The 20,210-nt window shown below is 35.8% G+C and overlaps 1 protein-coding gene across 1 annotated transcript; it reads right to left on the reverse strand.

Annotated features, from left to right (window-relative positions):
• Positions 1-17,026: 17,026 nt before the first annotated feature.
• LOC115695972 (pentatricopeptide repeat-containing protein At1g74630) lies at positions 17,027-19,305 on the reverse strand. The gene has a single exon (XM_030623086.2). It carries the CDS (start codon positions 19,210-19,212, stop codon positions 17,254-17,256), a length of 1,959 nt encoding a protein of 652 aa, XP_030478946.1. The 5' UTR covers positions 19,213-19,305; the 3' UTR covers positions 17,027-17,253.
• Positions 19,306-20,210: the final 905 nt, after the last annotated feature.

Genomic DNA, 20,210 nt, shown 5'->3' on the forward strand with positions numbered 1-20,210 from the left:
GTAATTGAGAGACTTTGATAAAATAATCACCTTTACAAATATTTCACATAAGACAAAATGTCAATTGGATGACAAACTTATTTAGCATTAACCTTAAGAAGTAGTGTAGTGTAATGTGGTACTTGTTTTATCATTTTTTTTTTTGTAATTTAATATGTGTTGAAGGCTAATTATATAATTCAATTAGTGGATGTCTAAAAATATTTTAACTTTTTATGTATGATATAAATATATAGTTCTTTTTTAAAAATTAACATTTTATATACACTTATGCATATGTATAAGCAAACTTCTATTTTTTATTTATTTTTATTTAATAAAATAATAAATAAATTATTTCCTAATTAGATGTAAGGTAGATGATTATAATATAATTTTTTATTTTTGAAAGCATAAAAAAATATTAATGGTTTGTTGTTCATTCAAAAAAAAAAAAGTTTGTAATTTAATATTTAATGAAGGTTAATTGTGTTATTTACATAGTAAAAGTCTAAAATTATTCTCACTTTTATAGAGGTTATAGATTATGCTTACTTTTTTTTAATCATTCTACTAATTTTATCCCTATTACTTCACGATAGTCTTTATTTTTCTTTAATTAAAATTTTACCCCAACTTTTCTACAAACCTATACATCTATCTCTAAAGAACACAATGTATTATATTTAAAATTATGTCTTAATTATGTGAGAGTGTGAAGATAATTTAGGTATAATACTCATAAAAAGAGGTATATTTGAATTAAATTTTCTTTAAAGGTAAACTTAATTGATGTATAAAAAAAAGGATTATTTCACAAATACACAAAAACAATAAAAAAATTACAAAAATACGGTTTCACGGAATTTTAAATATTTTTATGATTTTATTTACAGAAAATACAGTCTTTTTATGTTGTACTCTTGTTAATTTGTTATTGATTTTTTGTTATCTGTATGTTATTTTTTGTTATTGTTTAGATGTTATTTTGATGTTACTTTTATATAGTTTTCTTATTGTTTCTATGAAAATTGTAAAAATATATAAAAAAAAACTTTAAATGTAAAATTATAATTTTTTTTTACAAAAAATAATACCTTATGTATTTATCCAAAAAAAAAAGAGAAGGTATTCTTCAATTTCTCCCATAAAAGAAATTATATTCTATACTCCTTTTATATTTTCCTCTTTTATTTTTATCATTTTTTTTTTAAATTCTATTATTTTTACCTCTGTTTTAAATACTGCATCAATTTTGCCTGTCACTTCAAGATACTCTCCATGTGACCAGAGCCGGTCTAAAAGTATATGAGGCCTAAGGCAAAATTAAATCTTGGGGCCCCTATATATATAGTTTAATTATTATCAAAATGATAATTGTAGACTTGTAATAATTTAGTGTGATGGTAAAACTTTTGAAAACTCTTAAGAACTCTAAGATTCAATCATTCATACATACTCATTAAATAGTTTATTTTTTAAAAAAATAGAAAAGTAGACATTGGAAATTGATTCCTTGACCTTAAATTAAGACTTTTTGCCACTACACCAAACAATATTTATTATACTTTCTTATTATTTAATATTTTATCTATATACTAATAATTTTTTTTACAATTTCAGGACCCTAAGCGTTCAGGCCCCGAGGCACATGCCTAGCTCGTCTATCCTCAGCGTCGGCCCTGTCTATAATTCACACTTTTTTGTCTAAAGCATGTCAACTTGCATAACTTATTACCTATTAAGTTCTCTTTATTTGCTAATACTGCATTATTCTCATATACTAATTCACATATATATTTTATTGCAAGATAATTCATACTACTCTTCTTCTTTTAAGTTGCAAAATGTTGAAGTAAATGCTCTTTTTTCTTCTTCTTTTGGTATTATTTCACTAAAAAAGATATATTTGTATGTATAGATACCATTCCATTATTGTTGTTTTAAATGATAGAAATTACTTTTTATGTATGTACAAAAATATTTCCATGTAATTATAAAATATTTGAATACTGAAATTATAAAATTTGTAAGTTCAAAATACTTTTGCTCTGATGTAGGCTATCTTTGCATAAGAAGTACTCATAGTAAAACTAATTTAATAATATTTAAACACAAAATGATATTTTAAATAATAAAATATATTATTAATATCTTTATAATTATTTAATCGACAAAATTGGTAATTTTTAAATTATATAAATAATCATGACATTTTTACAAAAGTACATGTAATATAATTTAGTAACATTTTTAAAATATCACTAAAATTATTTGAAATAAATATAGTGACATTTGAAATGTTATTAATTATTATTTTAGTCGCATTTTTAAATGTTACTAAAATTATTTAGTGACATTTAACATTACTTCACATTGAAATATCTTACATTTTTCACAATGTTACAAAAGCTATAAATGTTAATAAAAGTGACATTTTCAAATGTTACTAAAACGTTAATACGTTCACCCTTATTTTACGTATTCTATTCTTTTTTATTTTTAATGTTTATTTTAAATTTCTTTATAAAAAGAAAAATAAAAAGATATTCGCAACCAAATTGAGTTGGGCTATGAGGTTATGGGCTGCGTGTCTATCAATTGGGCTGGCCCAGATCGAAATGGGTCTTAAGCCCAAAATGTGATCTCAATCAAATACCAAATTATCACCTTCTCTATCTCACTCAATTTTTTTAAGAGAAATGATAGTAAATGGTCCCAAATCATAAGACTATGTTAGTTTATGTCTTCATTTCAAAAAAAATATAGCAAATGACCCTAAATCATAAGATTATGTTAGTAAATGTCCTTATTTCAAAATCATTAATTTTTTTTTTTTAGAATTAGAAGCAAATTATTTAAATATTATGGTATATCTATATTAGTTTTGTTAAAATCTTTTTTATTTTAAAGTTATGTCAATTTTTTTAATTTTTTATGACTTGTTTTGGGTTGTTGGTATATAGATTTTGTTGTACGGTATATTTCTATTTTGTTGTATGGTATATTATTATTCTTAGATGATATTTATTTTTTATTATGATATGTATAATAGTGATATATAATTTTATTAGCATAATAAAAATATTTTAATGTATGTATATAATTTTATTGACATGCTACATATATTTAATTATTATTTTTATATTTTTTGATTGTATGATTATTTATTTTAAATAATATTTAATTAGTTTTTATTTTATTATATACAATGGTCATGGTATATATATTTTAATTGTGATATATAATTTGATTAGTATAGTATACATACATATATATATATATATTAGTAATCTATATTTTTTTTTTTTATTATTTTTTGTATATATATTTTGGTATATGGTATATGTATTTTTTGTTATACGGTATATAATTTTTTTAAATAATATTTAAGTTTAATTTTCTATTATACTTTTGTTGACATGATATATAATTTTATTAGCATCCTATGTATTTTTATTTTTATTTGTTGTTATTATTATATATATTTCTATTGTAAGGTATGTGGTATATATATATTACAATTAATTATGAATTGCATTAGGACTCCAAAGTTTTCTCTTCTCCTTAATGGCTCCATGTGTGGGTTTTTTGAAGCAAAAAGAGGGTTAAGGCAAGGAGATCCCATGTCCCCTCTTCTTTTTGTTCTTGGCATGGAATATTTGTCTCGAATATTTAAGAAGATTGGGGAATGGCCAGGATTCAAGTTCCATGACAGATGTTCATCTCTCAAATTGAATCACCTCTGTTTTGCTGATGACTTGTTGGTGTTTTGCCATGGGGATTTCATTTCAACAATGCTTATGCTTAAAGGCCTAAAGCTCTTCTCTTCAACATCCGGTTTGGAGCCTAATGTTAAGAAGACTTCGGTGTATTGTTCTGGGATGCCAGAATTGGAGGTACAAAGGATCTTAGAAGCATCAAATTTTTCTAGAAGTACTCTGCCTTTCAGATATTTGGGGATACCGATTTGCTCGAAAAGGCTATCAAGAGTGGAAAGCCAAGAGCTTCTAGAGAAAATGACTGGAAGAATAAGAATGTGGAGTTCTAGAAACTTGTCTTACATGGGGAGAGCAACATTGATAAATTCTGTTCTTTTGGCTATCCATGCTTATTGGGCTCAAATTTCGATATTGCCAACGAAGTTGTTGAAGGATATAGAAGCGGTTTGCAGATCATTTTTATGGAAAGACACACATGAATGCTCAGGTCCAGGATTGGTAGCTTGGGAAAACATCTGTCAAACAAAATCTGAAGGTGGCCTCGGGTTTAGAAACATCAGAAATTGGAATGTAGCAGCCATGAGAAGGTATGTTTGGGACATTGCAAGTAAGAAAGACTGTTTGTTTGTGAAGTGGATTCATAATGTGTATCTGAAAAATGTTAGTTGGTGGGATTATGAACCACCTTCAGATTGTTGCTGGTCATGGAGGAAAATTGTAGGGGTGAAAAACAAATTGAAGCAAAAGACAGATGCTGCTGGTTTTGTGCAGCAGAGGTACAAAATTCAGTTGACCTATTAACTCCTTTTTGACAATAGGGATCGCCTCTCTTGGTCCAAGAATGTTTGGGATAGATTCATTATTCCTAAACATAGATTTATCCTATGGCTTGTGTTCTGGGGAAGATTAAACACTAAGGAGAGGATAGGGAAATACAATACAACCATTGATTTAACATGTTTACTTTGTGGACAAGAAGAGGAATCAAGCAAGCACTTATTCTTTGAGTGTGAATATGGCCGAAGGTGCTTACAGGGTATAACCTCTTGGCTGCAATTGAGCTTGACAGCAACCAATTTGCAGCAGATAGCAAAATATATCAGCAAGAGTAAGGCTATGCCGACTGCTAGGAGGAGCATTTTGAGGACTGTTATGGCTGGGCTGGTGTACCATATCTGGAAAGCCATAAATGATGTGTTGTGGCATCAAAAATTATGGCATACCAAGGTTATTATACAGAGAATACAACAGGCTTGTACATTGAGAATTCTTGGTATGTCAAGCAATATCAAAGAAGAGGATAAGAAATGGTTGATAGGAAGCTAATGGTGTTTCGGCTGGGGCATTGTAAAGTGAGCTGAAAGATTGAAATGTATTTGTAATTAGTTATGTAGAGCTAGTTTTGAGATATGACAGTAAAAGAAATCAAAACAGAGAAGAGTATAATGGATGTAAATTGTAATAGTTTGGTTGAGCAATACAATGATCTTATTCATCAAAAAAAAAAAAAAAGGTATATGGTATATAAGTTTTATTGTATAGTATATCATTTTATTTTAGATAATGCATGTTCAGTTTTTATTTAGTATACGTAAAGGTGATATATAATTTTGTTAATCTGATATATATAATTTTTTAAATAATATTATATTATTTTATTTTATTTTTTATTGTACGTATATACATTTTATTGTATGGTATGTGATTTTTGTTGTCTATAATATATTATTTATTTAATATGATATTTAGTTTCTATTTTATTATATATAAATTAATTTTTTGGTATGTATTCATATTTTAATGGTGGTATATATAATTTTGTTAGCATGATATATATATTTTTTAAGTATTAATTTAACATTGTTATAATTTCTTTGTGGTATATAATTTTATTACTACGGTATATTAATTTTCTGTACTACGATATATCTAATACTGCTGTATATATTTAAATGATCTAATATATTTATTTATTTTTGTTACAATATAATAATATGCAATACTAAAAAAATTATGTAACTTAATTTTATTATTATATATATTTTTTTTAAAAAATATGTGATAAATGTATTTTTATAATTTTTATTAGCTAATTTATTAGATTTGGCCATTTTTTTTTAATTTTTTTAAAAAGTGGACATTTACTAACTTAGTTACCAAATTTAGGGCATTTTGCATCTCAACCCTTTTTTAAAAAGGAATATAACAAACTATTAATATTTTACTAATTATTAATATATATGTCTTTATACTACATTAGAAAAATGACATTATTGACTTTAATTAAATGTTAATTAACACATTTTAGTCTTTAAACAGATTTTACAAAAATAAAATTAAAAATTTTATTGTGAATAAACATGATGACACTAAAAAAAAGAAATCATAATAAAAATAATTATTCGAAATTAAAAAACATAAATCCCTTTAAAAAGAAATTATATTCTCTTCTTTACATATTTGTTATAAATGGGTGATTCAGAAGCATCTTTGCTGATGGTCTCTTGGAAGGATTAAGATTGGTGCATTTCAATATAAAATCAATAGCTTCGTTGGAAATATTGTAGTATAGATTGTTGTTCCAATTTAAGTATGAATAAAACCATGACACCAATTGCCCAAATGTCCGAAAACTGTCCTTGTACTCTGCCTTCACCTCGACACTCTGGAGCTAAATATGCTTTAGTACCTCTAACATCAGTTGTCGAGTCGTCAACCATCTTTGCCAATCCAAAATAAAAAATTTTAGCCACAAAGAAATAATATTCTTCTCTTATCTCTTTGACTAATAATACGTTCTGAGGTTTTAGATCATAGTGTACAAACCCCTTGTAAAGCCCGCTTAGTTAATTTGGAAATTAGCAGTTGTTTATGTTAATCATGAAATTATTTATAGCTATTTAAATAATTTATCGCTGTTATTTACGGAATTCAGAAATGCATGATTATGTCATCAGTAGCTTTTATATTTCGCATTTCCGGTGTCCGGTATTTTGGAACCCGGCGTTTGGCTCAGTAGAAATCACAACTTAGTATGTTAGTATTTTGGGGACGGGTTTTAGACATTGGGAATGTCGGGAATTTAGAATGTCCCAAAAATACCCCCTTTAGTATGATTTTCATGATTTTATGGTGGAGGGGCAAAATGGTCTTTTTGCCCCATTAGTGTTTTGTCTTTTGTGATTTTATGAAATGAAAAATAAATATTTATTTAAGTGTTTTATGGCTGAAATGATTTATTAATAGTGGCTTGATTCATTTATGCCTTTTTACAAAATATGCTAAGTTAAAAATAAATAGAAATTTCAAAAGAAAAGCTCCCTTTTTCCTCTCAAATTCGGCTGTGCATGTGTGTGTTTGGAGCTGGGTTTTGCTCAATTTTTTCAAGTGGATTCTCATCCAAGGTTAAGCATTTTCCCAAGCTAGGTTAGCTCTCTTGATTTCTCCTTGAAACTATGAAAAAAATGATGATTATTGAGTGAAATGCATGCTGATTTTAGTATTTGTTGCTGCTGTGATTCTTGTTGTTTTTCTAAGGTTCAAAGCATGTTAAATTGATAGGAATTAAGCTATGTTGAAAGCATGTAGGTTAGATTGTTAAGCTTTGAGTTTTCTTTGCAAAAAAATATGATTTTTGAAGGAAAATGTTGTGATTATGTTCTGTGATGTTGCTGTTGTTTCTGTTAGTTTGCTGAGGTGATATTATGCTAGTTTATGTAGAATTAAGCTAGTGGAATGCATGTTTAGGTGGTTTTGCTCAAGCTTGAGTTTGGAACTCAAAGCTTGAGCTCCAATGGCAAATTTTGTATCTGTGGTTTCTGGGTAGGTTTGATGCCTTGGATTTGTTCTTTAGGGTGTTTAGAACAGGTCTGGAAAGTTTGGGACCAATTGGGGTTGAATTGGTCGAGTTATGAATTTTTATGGTTGCTGCCTGCGAGGAACCGGAATTCCGGTTGTGCATCCGAATTCGGATGGGGTCTGAATTTCCCGTAACCGAATTCGGTTGGGCAACGGTCTAGGTTGGGGGATTTTTCGAACCCTAGTTTTCCTCGTTTTTAGGTTTTTAGGGGTATTGCCATGCTTTTTATCGATAGGGAAACTTTTAGTTTCAAGTTTTAGTCCCGGGAAGTGATTTAGCGTGTCACTTATAGCGTTGTGATTTTTATGGTTTAGGAGCCGATGTCCGCCGCTCGGCTTCGATTCCGGTCGGGTTGGCCACACACTGAATTCGGAATCCGGAGTAAGATTAGAATAACAGTATGCATATGTAGATTACATGTTTAGCGAGCATGTAGGAAGCCTATTAGATTACATTAGTAGTATGTTGGCTTCGAACCATCCAACCCCTGTCACGTCGGTACGAGTGGAGTATGACCAACGGCGGAGTATGACCAGGTTTGACCGATCAGTGACACTTGGTTGGTGGTTCCGTGCTATTGACGTATCCGTCGGTACGGTGGAGTATGACCGGCGGCGGAGTATGACCGGTTCGACCGATCGGGAGGATATAGTAACACGTCGGTACGAGTGGAGTATGACCGAGCCGGAGTATGACCGGTTCGACCGATCAGGTTGTTACGTGTCAATAGTACCGTCCCTATGAACGTTCAGAACTCAGTACCATGTTGGACATGGCAGTAGTGGCTCAGTACCATGTTGGACATGGCAGTAGCGGGACTCAGTATCGTGTTGGACACGGCAGTTAGTATCATGTATGAGTATTATTATGCTTTTCTTGCGAGTCCGTCGACTCACGGTTTATGTTCATGTGTAGGTAAAGGCAAGGGCATGGGCCGACGGACCGTGAGCGAGCTTATGAGATTGTACATGTCGGGGCGGTTAGGCCTGGAGCGTACGATCCTCGGGACAGCAAGGCTGAGATTTTTGTAACTGTCGTTAGACGACTTTGATTTTGATGTAATAGTTAAACAGTGAAACTTTTTGTAAATATTTTTTATAATCGGGATCCCGAGTCTTTTATAATATGTTTTACAAGTTTAATCAAAAAGCAAAATTTTAATTAATCACGCTTTTCCATAAACCTCGTTGATTAGCAACGAGCTGCACAGTACGTTTAAAAATCACGTAATACGCCTAAGATAGTTAGGGTGTTACAATTTGGTATCAGAGCCGCCAGGTTGTCTTCCGAAGATCGTCACGACATGTACAATCATCATCAGCAGTTAGCTCGGTTCACGGTTCAGTAAGCCTTTATTGCTTTAGTAGTTTATTTTATTCAGTTATGAAAAAGGAAAAGCCTGTTAGGAAGCATGTTAGTAGCCTGATAGTAGAATAGGCGCATGTTTCGTTTTTAATTTCCAAATTAAGCGGCATTAGTAAGCTCTCGATGATCGTGACCCGAAGTGCCAACTCGGGATTTCGAGGCTGTTCAGACTAGATGGACGCCAGACGAAATATTAGGAGTCAGGGCATCTCAGTCGGGTCAGATCAAGGTCGAGGAGCTCAGTTCCCCTCAAGTGTTTTGGGCCGAGGTAGAGGTCCCAGGGGCAGGGTTTGCGGTTGGAGTGATGTTAACTCGCCGCAGGCTGCCCAAGTCAATCAGGAAGCCCAGAAGTGGGAAGTTACGGTTTGCAGAAATGCAAGCCCGGATAGAAGAGCAAGATCTCGAGATTCAGAGGTTGAGACAGCAGGGTGCTCTCGCAGTTTCAGTGCCCGTAGTTCCAGTGGCACCTGCCCCTGCTGCCCAGGCCGAGATAGTGGTGGCGGCCCACAGATTGGAACCTTTATATGAGCGGTTCCGGAAGCAAGCACCTCCGGTTTTCCTGGGAGGTCCGGATGTAGCGAAAGCCGAGCAGTGGCTGACGGTGATTACCAGAATTCTGAATTTCATGGGTGTCACCGGTAATGACAGAGTGGTGTGTGCCACTTTCCAGTTTCGAGTAGACGCTCGGGTCTGGTGGGACATGGTGTCTCAGATCCATGACGTCATCTCTATGACCTGGGAAAGGTTTTAGGAACTCTTCAACGCTAAATGTTGTAATGAGGCGGTCAGAAGCGCTAAGAGGAAAGAGTTCGCCCACCTGACTCAGCGAGAGAATATGAGCATGACGGAATATATTACTCAGTTCAACCGGTTGGCGAGGTTAGCCTCGGGATTTTTGCCAACCGATTTCAGTAAGAAGGAAAATATCTCGATGGACTTAATGTGAAGATCAAGTACGACCTTATGATCACTACCGATGATAAGACCATCTATGCGGAGATGGCGGAGAAAGCATGGTGAGCTGAGGGCGCAGTTAGATGTATGTGGAATCAGTTAGGACTCCGGAATGTGGCGGGGCTCCTACCCCTCCTGCGTCAGGTTTCAGCAGGGGAGGTAGTGGTTCGGCCATGGACTGGAGGAGGAATCATCCACTGCATCTGGTGGCTCGAGGCAGAACAAGAGGTTCCGAGGGAACCAGAATCAAGACGATCGTCAGGGTAGTGTTAAGACCCGTTATTCCTACTGGAGTGTCTCATTAGTAAGAAGCATCCTATGGATGAGTGTTTAGGTCAAGGATGTCTTATGTGGCAGACAGAGTTTTTAGAAAATTGGAAAGACTATATGATAGATATGAATCAGGGTTTGGAACCCTGTTACCTGGCGGAGAATTGGTTATCTCCAATAGGTGGATTAGGTCTATGCCGATCAGGATAGATGGTAGAGAGTTAAGTGCTGATCTGATAGAGATGAGCTTAGTCGAATTCGATATTATTTTAGGAATGGATTTCCTATCTAAATATTCGGCGAGCATTGACTGTAAGAGGAAGATGGTGGTCTTCCAACCGGAAAGTGAAGAACCGTTCGTGTTTGTGGGTTCAGTTCAGGGATCTCGGATCCCGGTGATCTCGGCTATGTCAGCGAGAGAATTATTGCACGGTGGGTGCTTAGGGTTTCTGGCCGTGGTGGTGGACACCACTCGGCCAGACACCATTCGGCCAGAGGACATCAGAGTGGTTCGGGAATTTTTGGACGTTTTTCCCGAAGAACTTCCAGGGTTACCACCTCAGCGGGAGATTGATTTCGTGATCGACTTGGCACCAGGGGTGGATCCGGTTTCCAAAGCCCCGTATAGGATGGCTCCAGCTGAACTTAAGGAATTAAAGATTCAGCTCCAAGGGTTGCTTGACATAGGGTTCATTCGGCCCAGTGTGTCACCTTGGGGAGCCTCGGTTTTGTTCGTGAAGAAGAAGGATGGATCTATGAGGATGTGCATCGACTACAGAGAATTGAACAAGCTGACGGTGAAGAATAAATATCCATTACCTAGGATCGATGACTTGTTCGATCAGCTTCAGGGGAAGACGGTCTTCTCTAAGATTGATCTCCGTTCGGGTTATCATCAGTTGAGAATCCGAGAGGAGGACATTCCGAAGACGGCTTTCCGCAGGTATGGACATTACGAATTCCTGGTTATGTCATTCGGACTAACCAATGCTCCTGCAGTATTCATGGACATGATGAATAGAGTATTCAAGGATTTCCTCGATATCTGTGTGATTGTGTTTATCGACGACATCCTCGTGTACTCTCAATCAGAAGAGGAGCATGAGTTACATCTTTAGATGGTACTGCAACGACTTCGAGAACATAAGCTCTACGCCAAGTTCAAGAAATGTGAGTTCTGGTTGTCTCAGGTGTCCTTCCTAGGGCACATTGTGAGTAAAGATGGGATCAAGGTGGATCCCGGGAAGATTGAATCCGTCAGGGATTGGCCGAGACCGAAGACAGTGACAGAGATCAGAAGCTTCTTGGAATTAGCTGGGTACTACCGTAGGTTCGTGGAGGGGTTCTCCAAAATTTCAATGCCCCTAACCGAGCTTACAAAGAAGAATCAGCGATTTATCTGGTCAGATAAATGCGAAGCTAGTTTTCAGGAGCTGAAGCAGAGATTGATTACTGCTCCGGTACTAGCTTTGCCTTCGGACAAGGAGAAGTTCGTAGTCTACTGTGACGCATCCAAACAGGGTTTGGGGTGCGTATTGATGCAAGCCGATCTAGTTATCACTTATGCCTCCCGTCAGTTAAAGGATTATGAACAGCGATACCCGACTCATGATTTAGAATTGGCCGCAGTGGTTTTTGCACTGAAGATTTGGCGGCATTACCTTTATGGGGAGAAGTGCGAGATCTATACCGACCATAAAAGTCTCAAGTATTTCTTTACTCAGAAAGATTTGAACATGAGACAAAGGCGTTGGTTGGAATTAGTGAAGGATTATGATTGTGAGATCCTCTATCATCCCGGAAAAGCCAATGTAGTGGCCGATGCCCTGAGCAGAAAGGATCCCGGGCAAGTAGCTAGCATGGTTCAGATCTCATCTCAGCTAGCAGAGGATATGGTTAGATCCAGCATTGAGTTTGTGGTAGGTCAGCTTCACAACTTGACGCTGCAATCTGATCTATTAGAAAGAATAAAAGTCGCTCAGATGACAGATCCGGAGTTAGTGAAAATCCGAGATGAGGTATTGGCTGGTCAAGCCAAAGACTTTTCAGTGTCAGATAGTGGGATGCTTTTGTATAAAGCCAGGGTTTGTGTTCCGAACAGTGTGGAATTGAGAAACGAGATCTTTGAGGAGGCTCATTCTACTCCATATTCTCTGCATCCCGGCACCACCAAGATGTACCAAGATTTGAAACCGTACTTCTGGTGGAGCGGTATGAAGAAGAATTTGGTAGAATTCGTATCGAGATGCCTCACGTGTCGGCGGATCAAGGCCGAACATCGAGACCACAGGTTGTTGCAGCCTCTAACCCTACCAGAATGGAAATGGGAGGATATTACCATGGATTTTGTGGTCGGGTTACCTAGGACCACGGGTATGTATGATTCCATCTGGGTAGTGGTGGACCGATTTACGAAATCTGCTCATTTTCTGCCGGTCAGAACAACATTTACAGTAGATCAGTTGGCAGAACTGTACGTCAGAGAAATAGTGAGACTTCACGGGGTACCGAAGTCTATAGTTTCGGACAGGGATCCGAAATTCACCTCCGAATTTTGGCAAAGTTTGCAACGGGCAATGGGTACGAAGCTAAAATTCAGTACAGCATTCCATCCTCAGACAGATGGTCAGTCCGAAAGGACAATTCAGATATTGGAGGATATGTTGAGAGCCTGTGTTATGGACTTTGAGGGTTCATGGAGCAAATATCTACCGTTGATAGAGTTCTCTTACAACAACGAGTTATCGAGTACGATAGGGATGGCTCCCTATGAACCGTTGTACGGTAGGAAGTGCGGATCCCCTATCCACTTTGGGATGAGACGGGGAGAGGAAGTATTTAGGTCCGCAGTCGGTTCGGCGGACCAATGAGGCAATAGAGAAAATAAAAGCTAGAATGCTTGCCTCACGGAAGCGGACGAAGAGTTACGCAGATCCGAAACGTAGAGATGTTGAGTTCCGAGTAGGGGACCATGTGTTTTTGCGAGCATCTCCGATGAAGGGGATTAAACGTTTCGGGAAAAGAGGCAAGTTATGCCCTAGGTTTACAGGACCTTTCGAGATTCTCGAGAAGATAGGTCAAGTGGCATATCGGTTAGCATTGCCTCCAGCCTTATCAGCAGTGCACAACGTATTCCATGTCTCAATGTTGAGAAAATACGTTTCAGACCCCTCTCATATACTCAGTTATGAGAGTCTTCAGCTTCAGCCAGACATAACCTATGAGGAACAGCCAGTGCAGATCCTGGATAGAAAGGATAAAGTCCTTCGGAATAAGACCATAGCATTGGTCAAGATTCTCTGGAGAAACAGCAAGGTGGAGGAAGCCACCTGGGAGCTAGAGTCAGACATGAGAGCTCAATTTCCAGAGTTATTCAGGTTAGATTTCGGGGGCGAAATCCTTTTAAGGGGGGGATAGTTGTAAAGCCCGCTTAGTTAATTTGGAAATTAGCAGTTGTTTATGTTAATCATGAAATTATTTATAGCTATTTAAATAATTTATCGCTGTTATTTACGGAATTCAGAAATGCATGATTATGTCATCAGTAGCTTTTATATTTCGCATTTCCGGTGTCCGGTATTTTGGAACCCGGCGTTTGGCTCAGTAGAAATCACAACTTAGTATGTTAGTATTTTGGGGACGGGTTTTAGACATTGGGAATGTCGGGAATGGCCGGGAATTTAGAATGTCCCAAAAATACCCCCTTTAGTATGATTTTCATGATTTTATGGTGGAGGGGCAAAATGGTCTTTTTGCCCCATTAGTGTTTTGTCTTTTGTGATTTTATGAAATGAAAAATAAATATTTATTTAAGTGTTTTATGGCTGAAATGATTTATTAATAGTGGCTTGATTCATTTATGCCTTTTTACAAAATATGCTAAGTTAAAAATAAATAGAAATTTCAAAAGAAAAGCTCCCTTTTTCCTCTCAAATTCGGCTGTGCATGTGTGTGTTTGGAGCTGGGTTTTGCTCAATTTTTTCAAGTGGATTCTCATCCAAGGTTAAGCATTTTCCCAAGCTAGGTTAGCTCTCTTGATTTCTCCTTGAAACTATGAAAAAAATGATGATTATTGAGTGAAATGCATGATGATTTTAGTATTTGTTGCTGCTGTGATTCTTGTTGTTTTTCTAAGGTTCAAAGCATGTTAAATTGATAGGAATTAAGCTATGTTGAAAGCATGTAGGTTAGATTGTTAAGCTTTGAGTTTTCTTTGCAAAAAAATATGATTTTTGAAGGAAAATGTTGTGATTATGTTCTGTGATGTTGCTGTTGTTTCTGTTAGTTTGCTGAGGTGATATTATGCTAGTTTATGTAGAATTAAGCTAGTGGAATGCATGTTTAGGTGGTTTTGCTCAAGCTTGAGTTTGGAACTCAAAGCTTGAGCTCCAATGGCAAATTTTGTATCTGTGGTTTCTGGGTAGGTTTGATGCCTTGGATTTGTTCTTTAGGGTGTTTAGAACAGGTCTGGAAAGTTTGGGACCAATTGGGGTTGAATTGGTCGAGTTATGAATTTTTATGGTTGCTGCCTGCGAGGAACCGGAATTCCGGTTGTGCATCCGGAATTCCGGATGGGGGTCCTGAATTTCCCAGAACCGGAATTCCGGTTGGGCAACCGGTCTACCGGTTGGGGGATTTTTCAGAACCCTAGTTTTCCTCGTTTTTAGGTTTTTAGGGGTATTGCCATGCTTTTTATCGATAGGGAAACTTTTAGTTTCAAGTTTTAGTCCCCGGGAAGTGATTTAGCGTGTCACTTATAGCGTTGTGATTTTTATGGTTTAGGAGCCGATGTCCGTCGCTCGGCTTCGGTTCCGGTCGGGTTGGACCGCACACACGAATTCGGAATCCAGGTAAGATTAGTATAACAGTATGCATATGTAGATTACATGTTTAGCGAGCATGTAGGAAGCCTATTAGATTACATTAGTTGTATGTTGGCTTCGAACCATCCAACCCTGTCACGTCGGTACGAGTGGAGTATGACCGACGGCGGAGTATGACCGGTTTGACCGATCAGTCGACACTTGGTTGGTGGTTCCGTGCTATTGACGTATCCCGTCGGTACAGCCGGAGTATGACCAGCGGAGTATGACCGGTTCGACCGATCAGGAGGATATAGTAACCCGTCGGTACAGCCGGAGTATGACCAAGAACGGAGTATGACCGATTCGACCGATCAGGTTGTTACGTGTCAATAGTACCGTCCCTATGAACGTTCAGAACTCAGTACCATGTTGGACATGGCAGTAGTGGCTCAGTACCATGTTGGACATGGCAGTAGCGGGACTCAGTATCGTGTTGGACACGGCAGTTAGTATCATGTATGAGTATTATTATGCTTTTCTTACTGAGTCTGTCGACTCACAGTTTATGTTCATGTGTAGGTAAAGGCAAGGCTGTAGCTGACGGACCGTGAGCGAGCTTATGAGATTGTACATGTCGGGGCGGTTAGGCCTGGAGCGTACGATCCTCGGGACAGCAAGGCTGAGATTTTTGTAACTGTCGTTAGACGACTTTGATTTTGATGTAATAGTTAAACAGTGAAACTTTTTGTAAATATTTTTTATAATCGGGATCCCGAGTCTTTTATAATATGTTTTACAAGTTTAATCAAAAAGCAAAATTTTAATTAATCACGTTTTTCCATAAACCTCGTTGATTAGCAACGAGCTGCACAGTACGTTTAAAAATCACGTAATACGCCTAAGATAGTTAGGGTGTTACACCCCTTCTCATGAATATAGTCAACACCTCTCAAAATCTGTTGAAGAAATTGTTTGACTTGTTTAGATTCGTTGTAAAGGGGAGAAGCTAAGATGAAATCAAACAGTGTCCCCCCAATAGCGTATTCCAAGAATACATTGTAATGCACTTCCTCTTTACCATTAATACTCTTAAGAGTAGTATCATGACCGTAGCACTTAATGATGTAAGGGCAATCATCGAAATATTCAATAAATCTTTTTTCGTTTTCTAATTCTTCACTCTTTTCAAGACGTGAAGTTTTGACAGCCATGATTGGATGGAAGCCACGAACAAGCGTAGCTCCATCATAAAATGGTGATGGTTCTTTAACCATTCTCGCGAGGTAAACAGAACCAAACCCACCTTTTCCAAGCATGGAACCCCTAATCCAATAGGGAGAAGAATGCAAACTCTCTTCTAAATCTCCTTCATATTTATCCATCTTCAAATTTTCTAAATTCTTTATATCTAATATTACTCTAATATTACTAAGGTTGCCAATATTTCTTCACTTCTATTTTATCAAAATATAATGTAATATAATATATATATACGTACGGACACTATTCTAATCGTAATCTAAATAGTTTTATTATACTCTAATCCTACTCGAACTACCTTTATAAATTTTAACATATTCTTTTTCAAATTATCTTTTTATTTTTTTAACGCTAACCCTTATTTTAAAATTTAAAATATATATATATATCTTTTTTATGCAAAAATTCTGTACGTAATATTTAAGGGTAAATACCATTTTGGACCCTGTGTTTTGCAAAAGTTACAGATTAGACCCTGTATTTTCTAAAATAGTAAAAATAGGACCCTGAGCTTAATTTTTGACAACTTTTTTTTTAATGCAACCAACTTGAAGACAATGCTTAATACGAACAGATACAAAAAATGTAAACAGTTTTGTCATAGCACTTTTAGATCGGATTATAATTAAACTTTATTTTGACAAAAAATCAATTTAGGGTCCTATTTGTACTATTTTAGAAAATACAGGGTCAATTTTTGTCATTTAACAAAACACAGGGTCCAATTGGTAACTTTTGTAAAACAGAGGGTCCAAAATGGTATTTACCCAATATTTAAATAACAATTATAATATTATTATCATCTAATTAAATTTATAAAACATTAAAGTAAAATTTATTATTATTATTATTATTATATCAGTGAACAAATAACAGATTTAACTATATTTTATCAAAATTGGCTTCTTCAAAAGATTCTTTGGATCTGTCTGTAGCTGTTAATCATGGCTTCATCAAGCACAATCAGCATGGACACAATCAACAGTTCCTTTGGACGACGAAAATGTTGTTCTTCGATTTCATTTCGGTGTTGCTCATATCACCAGTAATCTTTGCAAGAACAAGAGCCATCTCTGAATGAGTGGAACCGGCTTCTATCTCTCACCACTATTTCCAATCCATAAACCTTAGAAATAAGCTTCATCACAACATGACAATCTCTACAAATCCTCAAATTCTTCACAATTCGAAGTACAACATTTCCTTCTCTTAATCGAGCTATCCCAAAAGCTACAGCTAGTTTCTCACTATGCCTACTCACTGAATCTTCCTTTTCCTCTTCTTCAACATCATGTAAAACATTCCCGATTTCGGGTACATATCCACCTTCAACTTTAAGTCTCAACATTATTTCCCTCAATTTTTCATAAGCTTCTTTCACAATCTCATCTTGTTTCTGATCAGCCATAAACCGATAAACTAGCTTCTCAACTTCAATCATGCTCCATCCGGGAGCTTTCTTTATCTTCTGCTCGCTCGCTGATCTTCTAACCGAAGCAACATCTTCCCATTTCCCTAAACTGGCATATACATTCGACAAAAGAACATGATCACCACTGCTAGAATTGTCAAGATCGAATCTCGAAAGTCTCTTCTTTATCTGCTCGGCCAATTTAACATTACCATGAAGGCTGCAAGCCCCTAAAAGAGTCCTCCAAATGATGTCATTCGGTGAAATTGGCATTTCACAAGCAAACTCATAAGCCTTCTCCAATTTACCAGCTCTCCCATAAAGATCAACCATACAACCATAATGTTCAATAGTAGGTTCTATATCGAAATCTCTCATCATCGAGAAATATCTACACCCTTCTTCAATCAAACCGGCATGACTACAAGCATACAAAACCGAAATGAAACTAACCCCATCAGGCTTAATTCCACAATTTTCCATCTTATGGAAGAGCTCTATAGCTTCAACATCATAACCATGCATAGCAAGTGAAGCTATCATCGATGTCCACGAAACAACACTCTTCTTCTTCTCCAACATTCTTTCGAAAACTAACCGAGCCATACCTAAATCCCCACACTTAGAATAAGTATCGAGAAGTGCATTACACACCGAAACCATCCACACAAAACCACTCTTCTCAATCAAACAATGAACAACCTTAGCAAATTCAAAAGCACCAGCTTGTGCAGATGCAGATAACACCCCACTTAAACTAGCTTCATTAGGCTTCAATCTCAACTTATGAATCTCTCTAAAAAACCCAAAAGCTTCATCAAAACAACCATTTTGAGCAAACCCAACCATCATAGTACTCCAAGAAACATCATCCTTAACACTCATTCTTAAAAAAGTAATCTTTGCTAACTCAATCTCACCTAACTTAACATACCCATTAAGCAAAATATCCCAAGAACTCAAATTCCTAATAGGCATCATTTCAAAAAACTCTTCATCACTTCTCAAATCACCACATTTAAAACAACCATTAAGAAAAGCATTCCACGCAACAACATTTGGTTCAGACATTTCATCAAACACTTTCTTAGCAAAATTCAAAACCCCACATTCAGAGTACATACTCACGAGTGTTGTCCCAACAAAAAGATGTGTATCAAGCCCATGAATCAAAGCTTGACAATGAAGTTGAATCCCAAACCTAACACATCTCAAATTAGCAGCTGATTTAATAAGAAAAACGAAAGTAAAACTATCAATGGGAGATGATAAGGGTTTTAATCTCATTTCCATAAAGGTATTTACAGCAATTTGGGGAAAATCAATTAGACCCCGAATGAGTGTGTTGTACATGAAAGCATCAGGTGGGTTTGGAGATGAGTGGGAGAGAAGACGCCGAGCGTAGTGGAGAGGTTGTTCTTCGCCGGAGCCGTTGCCGGTGATGGTTATGGCGCAGTGGAGGAGGAGTTTGGAGAAGAGTAAAGGATGGTTTTGAAGAGCGTTTTTGTAGAGAAATGAATGGAGTTGCTTTGTGGTTTTGAGAGTTTTCGACTTTGCTAACAAAGAAAGGAATGATTTTTCTGCCATTGCTGTAGTTCTCCATGGTTAATTGTTCTTCATAATCAGACAACTCTTCTTCAATTATCAAAAAAAAAAAAAAAAACTCTTCTTCTTCTAGGTGTAATCACAACAATATATATGAATTAGATTAGTGCAAATTAAAATTCATAGTCGATTTTCATGCTCACACGTGTCAAAATCTTACCTAATATATAAAATGCCTATCTAACTGATTTTGTTGTGCACTTAACAGATTATTATGTATTTAACAGAATATACCAAAGAAAAAAGTTAACTTTAACAGCCACCCATTCAATTCACAAGTGAACCCATTCCATTTACAAAGATTATACATACCAAACAACTATTCAGAAGATACTCATTCGCACAATCATTCGTACAGGTCATAAATAGACAATCATCTTCTAAATAGTTAACCAAAAAAAAAAAATCATAATTTTCTTAGTATGCTGCCACCATTTCAGATCAATTTCTTTATTGTTTACCAAAAACCGCAGTCCACCGAAAGCCGGAACCCAATAATCTACTACACGTTGTCACTCCCTACTTGCAGTGTGCATAAAACGAAAACCAAACACAATCTAATTGGTGAAGAAGCCAGTTATAAGCCTCCCAACAATGCAAGCTAAAAATCAACCTTCCAAAATAGATCAAAACATTGCAACTAATCAAAAAGTAAAACATAAATTGCCAAAGGACACAACCATTCAATTCATAAAATAAATGTAAATATAAAAGCTAATAACATCTTACACTCCCTCATTTAGAATTTTTCAGAAAGAATTATTTATTACACCAGCGAAAAAGGTTTGAATCTTATCACAATAAATTAAAACAAATTAAATCATACAAATTTCTTTTTTTTTTATTCGTCAGATATATATTACTATATCTATTATCATCATATTTCACTAAGCAGTTTAATTTCATGGCAGACAAACAATCCAAAAGTTAGTTAAGTTTCGTATTATATAAAATGAAGAGAAATACAAACTTTTCTGGGT

This window comes from Cannabis sativa, chromosome 6 (genome assembly GCF_029168945.1).
Source record: "Cannabis sativa cultivar Pink pepper isolate KNU-18-1 chromosome 6, ASM2916894v1, whole genome shotgun sequence".
Taxonomy (NCBI): domain Eukaryota; kingdom Viridiplantae; phylum Streptophyta; class Magnoliopsida; order Rosales; family Cannabaceae; genus Cannabis; species Cannabis sativa.

What these genes read in the sequence shown, in the direction of transcription:
- LOC115695972 (XM_030623086.2), bottom strand. Translation starts at nt 19,212, where the DNA reads ATGGCAGAAAAATCATTCCTTTCTTTGTTAGCAAAGTCGAAAACTCTC.